The sequence below is a fragment of the Bombus pascuorum genome, chromosome 5 (assembly GCF_905332965.1).
Source record: "Bombus pascuorum chromosome 5, iyBomPasc1.1, whole genome shotgun sequence".
NCBI classification, from domain to species: Eukaryota; Metazoa; Arthropoda; class Insecta; order Hymenoptera; family Apidae; genus Bombus; species Bombus pascuorum.
The window spans coordinates 12,196,606-12,211,715 of NC_083492.1; the positions used below are offsets into that span (position 1 = coordinate 12,196,606).

The 15,110-nt window shown below is 35.2% G+C and overlaps 2 protein-coding genes across 7 annotated transcripts in view; one reads left to right on the forward strand and one right to left on the reverse strand.

Moving 5' to 3' along the window:
- LOC132907521 (DENN domain-containing protein Crag) overlaps positions 1–9,410 on the forward strand; it is a 44,227-nt gene extending 34,817 nt beyond the window's left edge. For all 4 annotated transcript variants that reach the window (XM_060960693.1, XM_060960690.1, XM_060960691.1 and 1 more), the window contains 5 exons: positions 2,184–2,428; positions 2,526–2,784; positions 2,878–3,279; positions 6,110–6,282; positions 7,852–9,410. In XM_060960693.1, coding sequence (XP_060816676.1) covers positions 2,184–2,428; positions 2,526–2,784; positions 2,878–3,279; positions 6,110–6,282; positions 7,852–7,988 — 1,216 coding nt within the window. In that variant the 3' untranslated portion in view covers positions 7,989–9,410. The remainder of the gene's footprint in view (positions 1–2,183; positions 2,429–2,525; positions 2,785–2,877; positions 3,280–6,109; positions 6,283–7,851) is intronic.
- LOC132907531 (trans-1,2-dihydrobenzene-1,2-diol dehydrogenase-like) overlaps positions 1–15,110 on the reverse strand; it is a 216,956-nt gene that overhangs the window by 65,437 nt on the left and 136,409 nt on the right. The window lies entirely within an intron of this gene.

The window sequence follows — 15,110 nt, forward strand, 5'->3', positions numbered from 1 at the left end:
CTAAAAATAGAAGAATATTCTATTGAATACAAAATTTATCAAATGGACGAATTGTATATAAAAGTAGCTCATTAAAAGCAGTTTCGGTAAATAAATACTGAGTGAATAAAATAGTTGTTTATTTAAACATTGTAGAAGTTAATGAATTTTTTATTAAGGGTAGAATACTATTCTATTTCCATATATGTACTCGTATGTATGTATATATACAGACGTTAAACCAATTTCGCTTGGTTTCAATGGGGACATAATCTAGGGTCATTGTCATTAATTCTGTAATACGTTGAAGTACGTTTTATAATAGAACACGTTATAAGAGATGTTTATCTATGGTTAGAGGTCACTGAAGCTCAATCATGAGAAAAATAATTTATTTCATTTACCCCCCAAAGGTTATATACTCTTCTATTTTATTATAGATTTCTGTGAATGGCCAGGGATAATTTATAACTTACGAATTTTCTTATAAAGTATAGGATCGTTTGCCAGTCAAATGTCAGTCCACTTTTCTACGAATTACAGTGTAGTTGTCAAATATGTTTCGTTGGGTTTGAAGATTACTATCCTCTTCGTTGCTTAGATTGGCTACATTCGTCTGTGTGGAAGTTTGCTGGAACACAAGGATCTTTTGAGTCATTTCTGCATGTAACTGATAAACAAAACCTGAAACGCAATATTTTTATTCTTCTCCTATTTTGATTCGCCTCATTTTAGTTTGTAAAAGCATCTTTTAAATCTTCTACCATTTCGTCTGAGTTATTATTATTATTAGTCTGTATCTTTTACGTATTCAGCTTAAAAAAATTACTTGTATCAAATTATGTATAAAATTACTTGAAAATATTTATATATTGCTGCATCCCTTTTTATACGGTATTTTTCTACACGATTCATAGTTACATACACGATTTCTTAACACGTTTCATTCATAGATCATGACTTTTTAACGCGTCTTATTCACATTTGGCCGATTTTCTTCACTCGTTATGTTTATGTTTTATACGGTTGCACATTCATTAGTTTGCTGAAAATCATACATATCCTGTACAAGAATACGAAATCCTTCTTTTCTTAAACTGAATATATGTATATGTCTATTAAATAAAATGTTTCTAGCGAATGCGTATCTATATTTTAAATTGCTTCTTGTATAGTTTGCACTAGTTTAACGCAAGTTTCATACTTTGTTACAAATCAATCTTTGCACGACTTCTTTATACGATTTTTTTGCACGGGAAGTAACCGTGTGAAAAGTGGCCCAGGTATAACTTGTAATTTTTCGATATCATCATCATTATCAACAGGAAGATAAAGGATATATATTACAGTAATGATGATCTTACGTATGTATGACGATAGATGCTATTTTCCTTGTATCTGACTGTAGAATGTAAGCACATTACAAATAAAGTGAGTTCCAAAACTATTGGAACTATAACATTGTCTTCCAGGAAAATACTCGAGTTACACTTTGGTTACGATCCGGTTCTTTGACACTTCTGGTCCTCATGATGGATACATTTGTTCGTAGATCCTCACCGATCTAGATCTAGAAGTGTAGAATAACGCTACCGTGCTCGTAATAAATCATTTTTAAACACACTGTGCAAGTAGACACGAGGTGATTTCTTATGAAAAAATAAGAAGAAAATGTAGAATAAAATTTGTTCATATGGTTGTTCGTTTTCGAGAAAATCAAATATACATTTATTTAAATATAACTAATTTCGGGCTGGACAGCGATAATTATTTAACAGGAGGTCGTATCACATGGGAAAATAAATCGAGAAAAATAAATTTGTTTATCATACGCGTGTATTAGATCAATTCTTAAAAATATTCAAATTCTATTATCTTGAAAATGGGACCTTATGTGAAAAAGTTGTATTCCATATTTTCGCATGCATTGTAGAATAATAGCCTGCTGATTGTTTACTCATATCCAGTCGGTAATTAACGAGGTCAAGCATACTTGACAAATGTTCGTTTTCTTGGAAACTAAAGCTCGGAAGAAGACATTTTATTCTGTATTTTCTTGTTGTTCTTTTCTTGATGAATCGTCTCTTGCCTGTTTGCACGTGTTATTCGGTCGGATCCTGTGTATATGTACGTTATAGATATAGGTAGACTAATATCAGCAGTCAGTTACATGAAGTCAACATCAAGAAAAATATTTGTTTCAGTCCTACTAGTTTGACAGGAAAGAAATCCAATGAAATAATACTCGGTGGTTTAAATAGTTTAAAATCTGCTGCTACAACAGTGGTAAAAAAGTTTGATGAGATCAAGGAAGCTATCTCTGCGACAAGTACCCCTGTGAAAATAAAGGAGCGCGAGTATAAAATACCACATGGAGCATCACATGAGTCGTTGGACTCGATGACGGATGGTTCTTTACAAGACAGAAACGAGCCTCTTAAAGTATCTGGTTTGTAACATATAGTTTACTATCTCTATAAAAACAGATCATAATAAGTATAGTGTAAAACATGGATTTTAAATAATTCCTTGTTGTATTGAAATAGGAGACGGAACTCTAGATCCTTATACGTTATACGATTTGACTGAATGTTTATATCCAAAAGGATCGAGAGAATTAGATGAACGGATTGCTATTGAGCTTGTACTATCTAGTGCGAGTAGATGCCATCACTGCGCCTCTATTCTTTACGACGAAGAAATAATGGCCGGTTGGCAACCAGAAGATTCAAATTTAAATACAGTTTGTCAGTACTGTGATAAAGCAACAGTACCTCTACTTACTATCACAATATTAGATTATAGGTACGTAAAATTTATCAAGTTATTATTTGGTAAAGTATAATCTTTCTGTAAATTGCTTGCGTATATTATTTGTGCATTTTCATATTTACAAAGATGCGAGGAAAATGAAAAGAAGAGTGACCCTCTAATGGGAGCTTTGGTTGAATTATTAGATAAACCAAAAGAATTATTAGAACCTATTACGGTGCCATACTTGAATCCTCTAGTTTTAAGGAAAGAACTAGAAAGTGTTTTAAGTCAAGAAGGTGACGCGTGTCTTACTAAACATAAATTTATCGAGGAACATCCAATCGTATACTGGAATCTTATATGGTATTTCGAAAGAATTAATTTAATGAGTCACCTTCCTGATCTATGGCTAGATAACGATAAAAAAAAGGAGCAGATAAATTACAGCGCTGTAGGTGTCAAAACTATGTGGGATAACGAAAGGCTTCACATGGATCGCTTGCCTATGTATCTTCAATGGAAACTGAACATCGCAGATGACAAAACGTAAGTTAAAATTTCTTTAATACATATTAATATAATATACGGCAACATGTTATCCTTGAATTTCCTATTTTATTGGGGCAAACATATGATAGATCTAATATTACCTATAATCTTCGAACAACCGTTTAAACTACATTTATTTTTATATAACAAAATTCGTACCGCAAGGATAAAATCTTTCAAGTTTATCTATTAAATTATTAGCATATATTAAGATAAGTAATCATAAAATAACTTTAACAGTTCATACGACTTTAAATAATACTAACGACATAAATATTGTATTCTGGGCGCACAGGCGTGATGTCGTGACAGGCTATACTTTTCATGAATATACTAAATAGAAAAATGAGATTTTTTTCATTACTAAGCAATTGACTTTTCTTCTTCATTTTTCAATTAAATAACAAACGATGATAGCGCTATATCTGAAAATCGACGGATAAAATTCATTCGAGTACGAAATCTATACGTGTATCAAACTTTCCACTTTCAATTCAATCAACATTTACATCTTTACTATAAGTTCCCTCAATATAAGTTTTACAATACATGAATGCTACCTTACTATAATCGTATATAGGTAGATAAATTTAAATTTACTGTTTATATCTTTATATATTACCCCTTTTACATAAATCTAATAAAAGCTTCGCTCCTTTCTAATTTTACGTTGTTCTCACCGTTATAATCGAAAAATATCTTTTTTGTAAATCGATATTTTTTTTTACCTTTAATTGAAATAATATTTTCAACCACATTTTCAAACTCCTTAAAATTGTTATGTACATTTTTAATTATGTTGATTATGCTATCATATAATTATCCACTGTACATCTTGAACTTGTAGATTGCAACGATATACCAACAGCACTTATTCTATTTGAAATTCCCTCCCAAATATATGTTAATAAAACAAATTCGAATTCATCCAGTTCATTAAATAACGTAACTGCTTCTACTTCAGCCTAAACTGGCTTTTTACTTTAATTTTTGGATAGTTTGTTTAATGCTGTTTTAATGTTAACATAATTCTCTTACAAGCACTTATTGCATAAAATCATCTTATATTTGACAAAGCTTTTGCAGTAAGTATTATTATTGATATATATTTTTGAATTAAATTAGAAGTCGAAGCTAGTGAATTTTTTTATTTCGCGCGGTAATTATAAATACCTCTGCCCGGGCCTCTCTTTCCAGCGGATCCTAAGCACGTACCTATTTTGCCTAGTAATAAACGCGACCCTGTATGCATATATTGGATTGGCAACTAAGTGATTGCAGATTTTGTCAATACCACCTCATGACAAAATTCGCAATCACCTAGTTGCCAACCAATATGCTTGTACATATTATGCTTTACCGTTCGAAATACCGAAGAATTTTATGCTTTTACCGCTTTGTTTATTGTTTTCGTGCAATGACCATTCCACGAATACAAAAGCAGAACTGTAGCAGGTTCGGTATTGAGGAATTAAGCCTTTCGTAGCCATTTTTAATGTGATTGGAAATTTATTATGTATTATGGACGTTAGCATGATGCGATTTACTGTGAGCAGCCGATTTTAACACTGTCGCGTCGGTATCCGGTATTCGGTAAAAGAATAGAATTTTTCTGTTAACTGATTAGGCAACTATACAGGGCGAGTGAATAAAAATTATCATTTGAAATAACTCATTATCTATTGACTTTATCGACAGTTGTTTGAAATAAAATTTATTATATTCGAAGCGGTAGGGGAGGGGATGCTGATCAGATGAATACATATATCTTGATTTTTCTAATGTAAAATATTTTCCAAGATATCAAGGTGACTTAGTTTCCTCTTAAAGATAGCGTGTATTTCTTGTATATTCTGTTGTAGCCACTAAAAAAGACGAAAGTAATTATGCACAAAAGGGGTCTCCTCAAAACATCTAACTTATACTAACTTTTAAACCACGATTCTTTCCCCTCTACAACATATCTCAAGGTCAAAGTAATTGGGTTTGAAGTCTCCTTTTGTGCGTTATTACCAAGACGAATTCAGCGAACTATAATAAAATAAACTTCAATTGGCTTTGAATTTCACAACGAAAATTGATGGAGGATACATAATTGCACCCGCGCCCGGCAAACTTTCTATTGCCCCTAAAATCGGCTGAAGTTCGCCAATTTTTCTTTCATATTGGAATTCCATAATTACATAAAAGATATAACTTAGAAAAAACGAAGCTGGCACCCCGCTGGGGATAGCCACCCACATGCTATATTTATTTTTATTTTATTTTTTTTTTTTCACCAATAAGATATAACACTTTACCAAATGTCCTTCAGGACAAATTGTAAAAAAAAAACAAAATAAAATAAAAAAAAAATATTGAAATTCAAGGTCAACTGAATGTTAGATCATAGATCATCGAATTGTAAGTTGTATTATATAGATCGTTCTCACTCTTTCCATATATATGTACATTGTACATATTTCTTCATTTCTTTCTTTTTTTTGTTCAACTCACAAGGATTTCTACATATTTTCTATCGATACTGTTCTCCTTTTTGCCATTTATAGGTCTTTTGTTTCTTTCTGTTTTGTTGCATCCCGTCACTGATCATGTGTGATTATATCTCTTTGTAAGAATCACATTGTCTTTTTGTAAAATCAAACAATCCGATGTCAAACAGAGATTACTGTATAGTTGACAAAACGAATTTATAATTCTTGTCAACGTTTACACATTTTCAGTGACGTTTCGTTTCGAACTTGCTTTACTTCTTGTTTTTATTTACTTGATTACAGAATATAAAATACGTTTATAATTATATAAATATCATCCTTGTTTGTTCCAGATTAATGCAGTCAGTGATCACGAATGTTCGTCGGAATGATCTAGCGGAACCTATAAAAAGAGTGGCCTTAGAAAGAAATAAAAATCAATCAACTAATCAACCGCTATTTTCTATATACCGAGATATTTTGTTTCTGGCATTTACAGTTTTGGGGAGAGGGAATATTGACCAAGGTATATTGGTTTTTATTAAATTAACGTAGAATATGCCTTATTATTCATAATCATTGGAATACTTCTGTAGTGGACCTGACTTTATATACATACCTACACGTTTAACATTTTACATATTCCTTTCCCTTTAGTTACTTTTTATTGTGAAATTACGTAACTACAAATAAAGAACAAGTGATGTGACCAGTTTACGAAAAATTACGATAAAATGTACAATCTTGATTGATAAATTTTCATTACTTTATTGCATGTCTCAAGTTTCTGCACAAGTGTAAACATATATTTCATTTTTAAAATACTTGCGTTTTTTTTCTTTTTTTTTCCAAAAAAGTGATTAAGTTTTGTGCTTTTATTTACTTTTTATTTTCGAATGTTTTTGAATTATAAGATATTACTTTGACGAAGACAAATGATAGTTTACTGACGACGCAAGATGCAGAAAGTATATACACGTATGTACATATGCATACCTATTTCCTCTTATTACTTCTTCAAGCTATCAAGCTTCAAAGCGTTCAAGCATTCTATAACTAAGAACCAGAATATAAAAATATAGTAGAACATTGATTATATTATCGGAAGCATGACCATTTGGGTTAAGTGCCGAGAACCCCGGAGCCCATAGCTCTCTCTCTTTCTCTTTTTCTTCTCTTCTCTTTCTTTCTTATTTACAATAGAATAATTTTTTTGAAATTGAGCCAAATGGCATGATTTTTTTTAAGCAATTAGAAGGATTAGTTTACTAGATGAAGTGTAATCAAAATTTTCAGAAGGTTGCAATTTGTCGGAATCGCGAAGAAAAAAGTAAAGCTCGCTTTTAACAACTTTTTTATCTAGGGCTGTAATGAGAATTTAAGCAATAAGTTTTGAAGATGTATTGGTATATGCTGAAAATTTTATCGAAATCGAATTTTATCGAAATTTAATGAAATCGAAAAATGTAAGAATCTTTATATTTTGGGCCGAAACTCGTGAAAAATTGCGTCATTTTGTACTGTGTCGTTTAAATTCTTATTACAGATAAAAAGTTATAAAAAAGGACCTTTGCCCTTTCCTTGGCAATTCTGATCAATTGCAACTTGTTCAAAATTTTGTTTATGGGTCACTACTTACTAAACTAATACTTCTAATTTCTCAGAAAAGGGAAAAAAGTCAGATCGTTTGGACCAGTTTTAAGAAAGTTGTACTATTGTACTATTGGATGAAGTAGATGAATTTAGTAAAGCAATAAGCAATACTTCTCTAACCCTCAATAGTATTCCATTGATACAATCAATGGATCAGGGTCCGATCGAATTTTTTTTAAATTCTAAAAAAAATTTACTACGAACAGTCCTTTTGAGACTTTTGATCTTCGTAATGAGTACTATACGATACAACAGAAGTAACTTAACCTTAAAAATCAAGGTCAAAATAAATTTTGTGACTACATTCTTTTGCGCATCTGCAATGATCCAGAGGAGCAGAATCATCTGGCATAACAAATAATTGAATCGAACATCCTGTAGAATATCTAATGAATAACTATTAACCATTGCCATATTTGTATGAATGATTTATTTGTTTTAGGTGTTTTCGATAGAGAATACACGCTATCTTTGGAAAGATTAACAGAAAAAGAAGAAAAGCTGTTATGTAAAATTGATGCTCCGCCCTCGATGATGTCAGTATTTTGCAGACATTACTTTAAGCAACTAAGTGTGTAAAGTTAAAATTATCGGTATTGAGAAAGATGGTGTAACATATTGTAAGAATGAATAGTACATTCATGAGAGGTGTTACAGATTTATCTGTGATGCCTGATTTTTGGTGTAGAACAAAAGACGTAAGATGTCAAAATTGATAGTAAATTATACATTTTAGATAAGTATTTATGATTATTAATTTCGAGTAAAAATTGGTGATTAGCATTGTTTTAAAAATTTTGCACTTTTTTTCACGATAAAAAGAATAAAAGAATAAAATTTATCTGAAGCCGTAAATATTAAATATTTGATTATAGAATGACGTACACTTCTTTTCATATTTAAAATATGCGATTACTATCAATAATTTTCTATTTAGAAAATAGTTGCATATATACTTTGTTATTAAAATGTGAATATTCATAGTTATATGTATCAACGCGATAAGGAAAATCATTCAGTACCAAAGAATCTGACTTGGTTTAAAAACTATGAATTCATTTGTTTTAGTTGGTACTTTGACAGTGATGAAGATGCATATAATCCTCGGTATTCAAATTATTTTATTACGAATTACATACGCGCTCGCGCGTACGAACGTCAATTTCAATCTTAATTTTAACTTAAGTACGTTGCAGCAAAACCCTTTTGCCAAAGTCCATTTAATTTGGTCTAGTTAGGAGGACAATATTCATGTTTTTATATTTTTGAGATGAAATGAGAAATGCTGCTTATATTTCTAGCACTTATATTTGCGAATTATGCTATAATATTTGCAAAATAGTTAACAAAACGTATTCAAATGGAAAAGGTCTTAAAATACGATATAATGATAATTATTTACGATTATTTACGAAAATTAATATTTTAAATTAGATCTTTGCTGTACAATTTTATGTTTGCTAGATATCATTTTATTTTTATGAAACATTTAATGTGCAGCATACTTGAAAATTTTCATCTACTATACTTTCATACATGCGTATTTGCAATTTGTTAGCTATTATGGACAATTGTCAAGTATTTTAATATAAGGAGGAATGTTTGACCGAAGGACATTAAATGGAACGTCATTGAATATTTTCTGTTGTAATTAAAGTTCAAGATGTATTATTCGATTCCAATTGGAAATATTTGCAACGAAATATATTACTTTGCTGAATATTGATTTTTAAAAGTATTTTGATGCAGAAATACTTAAATAGAACATAATATTATATATGTAACATCTGTAACATCACTTTGTCGTATAATTCTTCGTTAAATTATACAATAGGCTGGTTCATAAAAATTCTGTTATATTATGCATACATAATTTAATATAACGATGCTCTGCACTTTTCAATATGATGAATCTTGTACAATAAAATACTGTGTATTCGTCTGCTATTAAATTATGAATGTAAAACATAAATAAAAGTCAGTCATGGTATTTTACATAAATGAATTTTATCGTCAATACATTTTTTACAATTAATCCTTGTTCCTCAATGACTATAAAAAATGTAACACGTTTCAGCTAGGAATATTAACACATTGAGGATGGTATGCTATGATAAGCATATAGCCTGAATTCCCGCGTATTTTTGCAGTGATTGAAAAGATTCAAAAGAGTATATAATGCTGTGTATAGCATTTAACAAGTGTAATATTTTATTGAAAATCAATGAGCATGTTTAAAGATACTTTTATTAACGTTTTTTAATGTGATATACTTGAAAACAATTTGCCCGATGGAGAGGTACTAAGCAAAATTTACAAATCGTGTATCGTGTGTCGTCCCTTTTTTTGTTTTTCAATACCATAGTTTGTTTCAAAATATGCTGCCGCATATTTCCAGGCAATCTTCAGACAATCGCAGAACCTTGAACGAACCTGCATCTAGCAAACTTTTCAATATGATTTTTTATGGCGACCAAATTCCTTAAAAATCGGAACGAACTTTCCCAGCGACCAATATGATATCTAACATATTGATAACTGTTGCGTATTATTCAAACATGTAATGTAAAAATACATTCATAACACTTTTTTTATAGCATCCATTGCTATTTTTTATTGTTTTATTTAATAGTAGTTAAAATTTTTTATAAGTGAGACGTGAATTAACATTTTTCGTGCTCAATGTGTTTACCGTACTCACCCCTAACTGTAATACGGTTACGAAGAAAGAGTAATTTCAATCGGCAGTAACCAGATGGAACGGCTCAAGTTTACTGTTCCGCCATACATAGTTCGCGTTATAACATAAATCGAGTCAGAATTTTGAAATCTGTATATTTCTTACAACAATTTTTTTCAAGAAACTCTGACCGTTCTGTAAAATATCCGATATTTTCGTTTCCGAATCATTGTTTCCAGCATGCTTTCTTGGAGCTGAAGGACTTCTTTAGTTTATTGCCTACTTTTGTTACGTCAAGGACAATTTAATCAAAGGTTAATGTCAAGGACATACGGAAGTCACGTGCGCGTCATGCAAAGGTCTATCGATACTAGAACTAAGACTCTGACACTAAAAGGCTAAGAGTGGCTATCTCGCGTGGAGAGATCACTTTTCGTCACTTTTCCTCGACTTGTTTATCCAATAGAGTATCTACATCGTCCGCTAGGAAGCGAATTCCAAGAAAAATGCCTTTACTCGATCCGCGTGTCCCATCACGCCATCATATCTCGTTAGAAGTAATAGCTGTTAAAAATCTGACGAGACACAACACAAATTATATTCAAACAGTCAACACGCGTACCTGTCACATAATACATAGATATAATTCGCTTAAATAAACATCTCTTTTAAGAAAATTTTTGCTATATTATTTGAATCCAAGTGCTTGAATACTTACTACGAATATACATATATGATATTAGGTTGTCCCAAGAGTGTCTTTTTCTTACAAACATGTCATTTACAACAATGCATTTTCATACAAACATGAAACCTAATCTGTCAAGTGTTGTGGTCTTTATCTTAATAGAACAAAATGGATCATACATAATTCAATAAAATAATATAAAATAAAAAATGTTCTGCACCTATTATTTCCTTATAAAACGAAAGAAACTTTGGGATCAATCTAATATATATCGAGTGGCAGTTATTCGCTTGGAGCAGGTTAGGCATTAATTTGTCTGGCTGATCTCAATCTTCCATGTGAATGAATGTAACGACAACCTCGAGAGTTATATGGAAATTAAATTTCAGGTGATATGCAGCGAAATTTATTTGCGATAGAATGATCCGAAACTCTTATTTCATCGTGATGTATCAGTTTTTATCAACTATGCCATGAATCGTGCAGCCAAAATTCTAATGTCATTACCTATGCATCAGTATGGTACAATTAATTATAGTATAATAAGAAAAGCGTAAAAGTAAATCGAAGGTATCTGAAGGAATAGGATTAGAATTAGAATTTTAATGTTTAAAAAACATATATTCTAAGAGATTGTCAGTTTTGAAATCTTTCTAGCTGCATTCCGTCTTACATAAATTTACGAAGAACTTGATTTAGATCAGAGTACTATCTAGATTAGGAAGATTCTACACCCTGGGGCGGGATAGACCGAGCCCTCGAGTTCCATCGGGTGCCCGCTTACCTACGGGGTGTGATCCGGGCCTCCCTCCGGGACCGTAGTATCATCTACACCGGGCGGGGCTGAAAGATGATGGGGAGGGCGGTGTGCCGTGGCGTCCCGCAGGGTTCGGTACTAGGCCCGTTGCTGTGAAACATTGCGTACGACACGGTACTTTGGGCTCCGATGCCCCCGGACTAGGCGCTGACGTGCTACGCCGACGACACGTTGGTGCTAGTGTGGGGATCGACATGGGGCAGGACCGTTCGTCTGGCGGAACTGGCGGTGGCCGGCGCGGTCGCCGCGATCAAAGGGTTGGGGCTGGAGGTATCCCCCGAGAAGTCCGAGGCGATGTGGTTTTGCCGGAGGGTCGATCACGGGACGCCTCCGGCGGACTATCACCTGAGGTTGGCGGGGGCAGAGATTCGGGTCGGGACCAGTATGAAATACATGGGCCTGACTCTCAACAGTCACTGGACATTCGGGGCTCACTTCGAGCGTCTAATACCGTCGGTCGAGGTGACGGCGAACGCCTTGGGACGTTTGCTACCTCGGCTGGGCGGGCCCGGTGTCGGAGTGCGTAGGTTGTACGCCGGCGTGGTGCGAGCAAAGCTCCTCTACGGAGCTCCGATCGGGGCAGGGGACCTGAGGGCCAGCAGCCGCAATCTCCGAGCGATCAGGAGACTGCACAGGTCGGTGGCCATCAGAATCACGAGGGGTTTTCGCACCATTTCGGCGGCGGCAGCGGCGGTGCTCGCCGGACTTCCCCCGTTCGAGCTGCAGGCCCTGAGATGTCGCGAGATCTATCTCCGCAACCGGGGTCTGCTGGGCGAAGTTGAAGCGAGTGACGCGGACGCGGAGGCGCGGGCTCGGCGAGAGCTGCTCGACAGATGGCGCGCCGGCCTTGACATAAGAACTGGCGCACCGGGGCTGAGGGTCCACGGGGCCGTCCTCCCAAACTGGGACGTTTGGCTGGACGGAGGCGCATCTCCCCTGACCTACAGAGTGCAGGTGCAGGTGCTCACGGAACATGGATGCTTCGGCGAGTATTTGCGCCGAATCGGGAAGGAGGCGACCGCGCGTTGCCATCACTGCGACGCAAGGGTGGACTCGGCGCAGCACACTCTGGGACATTGCCTGGCGTGGGCATCTCTCATCGGGGAAATAGGGTTCGACCTCTCGCCACCGACGATCTTTGAAGCGCTGTTGACGAGCGAGAGGGGCAGGAAATTCGTAACCTCCTTCTGCGAGCTAGTTATGCTGCGAAAGGAGGTGGCGGAGCGGGCATAGCCATCCCGAGAGGATTGGCCGACGAGGTCGCGGCGGTGCCCGTGGACGCACCTATATGAGGCGCGGGAGAGCCGCAGCGACCTCCGAAGGGGAATGAGGTTAGGTGCTGGACCTCCCAGCACCCGGGAGGCACCAAACAGTCCGGTTGGGGATTCGGACGCCCCCTGCGAAAGGGAGAGACGTAGTACAGAGGGAATATTGTGTGAGGGGGGCCCGCTGTGTCGCCGCAGCGGTCCCGGGCACTCCTCGGTCGCAATAGGGACGGTCATTGTGGAGGTTTTAGTCGCTTGGAGTCCGACACTACCGCGCCGCTCTACCCCTCTCCCCATGTATAATATGGGTGTCCGTGCGGATTTCCTCCACGAAAAAAAAAAAGGAAGATTCTGCAAATCTGTAACGCTAACGAAATTCCATTCATTTTTTTTCATCTGATTGACACATTCGGTAAGGATAAAGATCTTTCTTCTTTAATCTTCACATTTTTTTCTTTCATCAACATTCATTTTGATGTATGCTGATATGACATAGCCATAAATTTTTTTTTTTTATTTTATTTTGGTTTTTACAATTTGTCCTGAAGGACATTTGGTAAAGTGTTATATCTCATTGGTAATAAAAAAAATAAAATAAAAAAAAATATAGCATGTGGGTGGCTACCCCCAGCGGGGTGCCAACTTCGTGTTTTCTAAGTTATATCTTTTATGAGGTCTATTGGGTGTTTCCCTTTTAGTCTTCTTGCGATGTTTGTTGTGTTGTTCGTTTCCGTTGCCAGCTGGTTCGGGTGTGTTTCTATCCTTTCTCTGTATCTTTTTGCGAGTCTGGTAATCTCCTCCTTGACCGTTTGTATTCCTAGGTCTTTCCGTATGTCCTCGTTTCTAACGTACCATGGGGCGTTTACTATCGTTTTGAGGTTTTTGGCTTGCATTGTTTCGATTTTGGTTATATGGCTCATTGCTGCTGTTCCCCATAGTGGAATTCCGTATGTCCAGATTGGTTTTATGATTATTTTGTATATTTTTAGTTTGTTTTCTGTGCTTAGTTTGGATTTTCGGCTTATTAACCAGTGCATTTGTCTCCTTGCTGTCTGTATTTTGTCTATTATTGATTTGATATGCTGTTTCCATGTGGAATGTGTATCTATGTGAAGTCCAAAGTATTTGACTTGCCTTGTTTGTTTCTATTTGCGTGCCGTTCAGGAAGATGTTCTGTGTTATCTATTTTCTCAGTGTGAATGTGATGTGGTTGCATTTGTAGGGTTAGCTTTAATTTGTTTGTCCTGTAGCCACTTCTCTATTTTTGTGATGTGTTTTTGTAGTATTGTGGCTGCTGTTACAGGATTAGTGTACCTGACTAGGACGGCTGTGTCGTCCGCGAATGTCAATATTTTGCTATTGGTAGTTGCTGGTATGTTGGCAGTGTATAGCGTGTATAATATGGGTCCTAGGACACTTCCTTGCGGAACCCCTGCTTTGATGTCTTTGACTTCGGAGTGTGCGTCCTTGATTTTTATTGTGAAGGTTCTGTTGCTTATGTATGATTTTGTTATTTGGTATATTTGTTCCGGGAATTGTTTCTTGATTGTTTGAATTAGGCTTTCGTGGTTTATTTTGTCGAATGCTTTCTCTATGTCCATGAATAGGGCTGTACAATATTGTTTGTTTTCTATTGTGTGTATTATTTCGTTGACAAACCTGTGCATTTATTCTATGGTGGAGTGTTTGTTTCTAAATCCAAATTGATGGTCTGGTATTAATTTTTCCTTCTCTATTATTGATTTTAGTCGGGCGTATATTACTTTTTCTAGTATTTTGGAGAGCACGGGGAGTAGTGATATTGGTCTGTAAGATGTTGTTTCATGTGGGTCTTTGCCTGGTTTGGGTAACATTATGATCTGTGCCTGTTTCCATAATTTAGGATAATATTGTATTCTTAGTATTGCATTGAATATTATAGTGACTAGTCGTATCGCTTTTGGAGGGAGGTTTTTCAATATTTTACCATTGATTAGATCGATTCCTGGTGCTTTGTTGTTTTTTGTTTTTTCGATTATGTTTCTAATTTCTTGTGCTGTTGTTTTGGGTATGGTGTATTGCTTGTCAATTGCGGTGCTAGTGGTTAGCGCATTGTCGTCGTAGATTCGATATAACTGATGTTATTTACAATTTAGTTAAGTGTCAAAATAGGTCAAGGGTCCAGTTTGACAGCAAAAATTCTGGTCGGACGTTTGATAAAGGAAGAGTTAAAAGAGAGTGGAAATCCGTAACGTTACGATTGATATTCGAA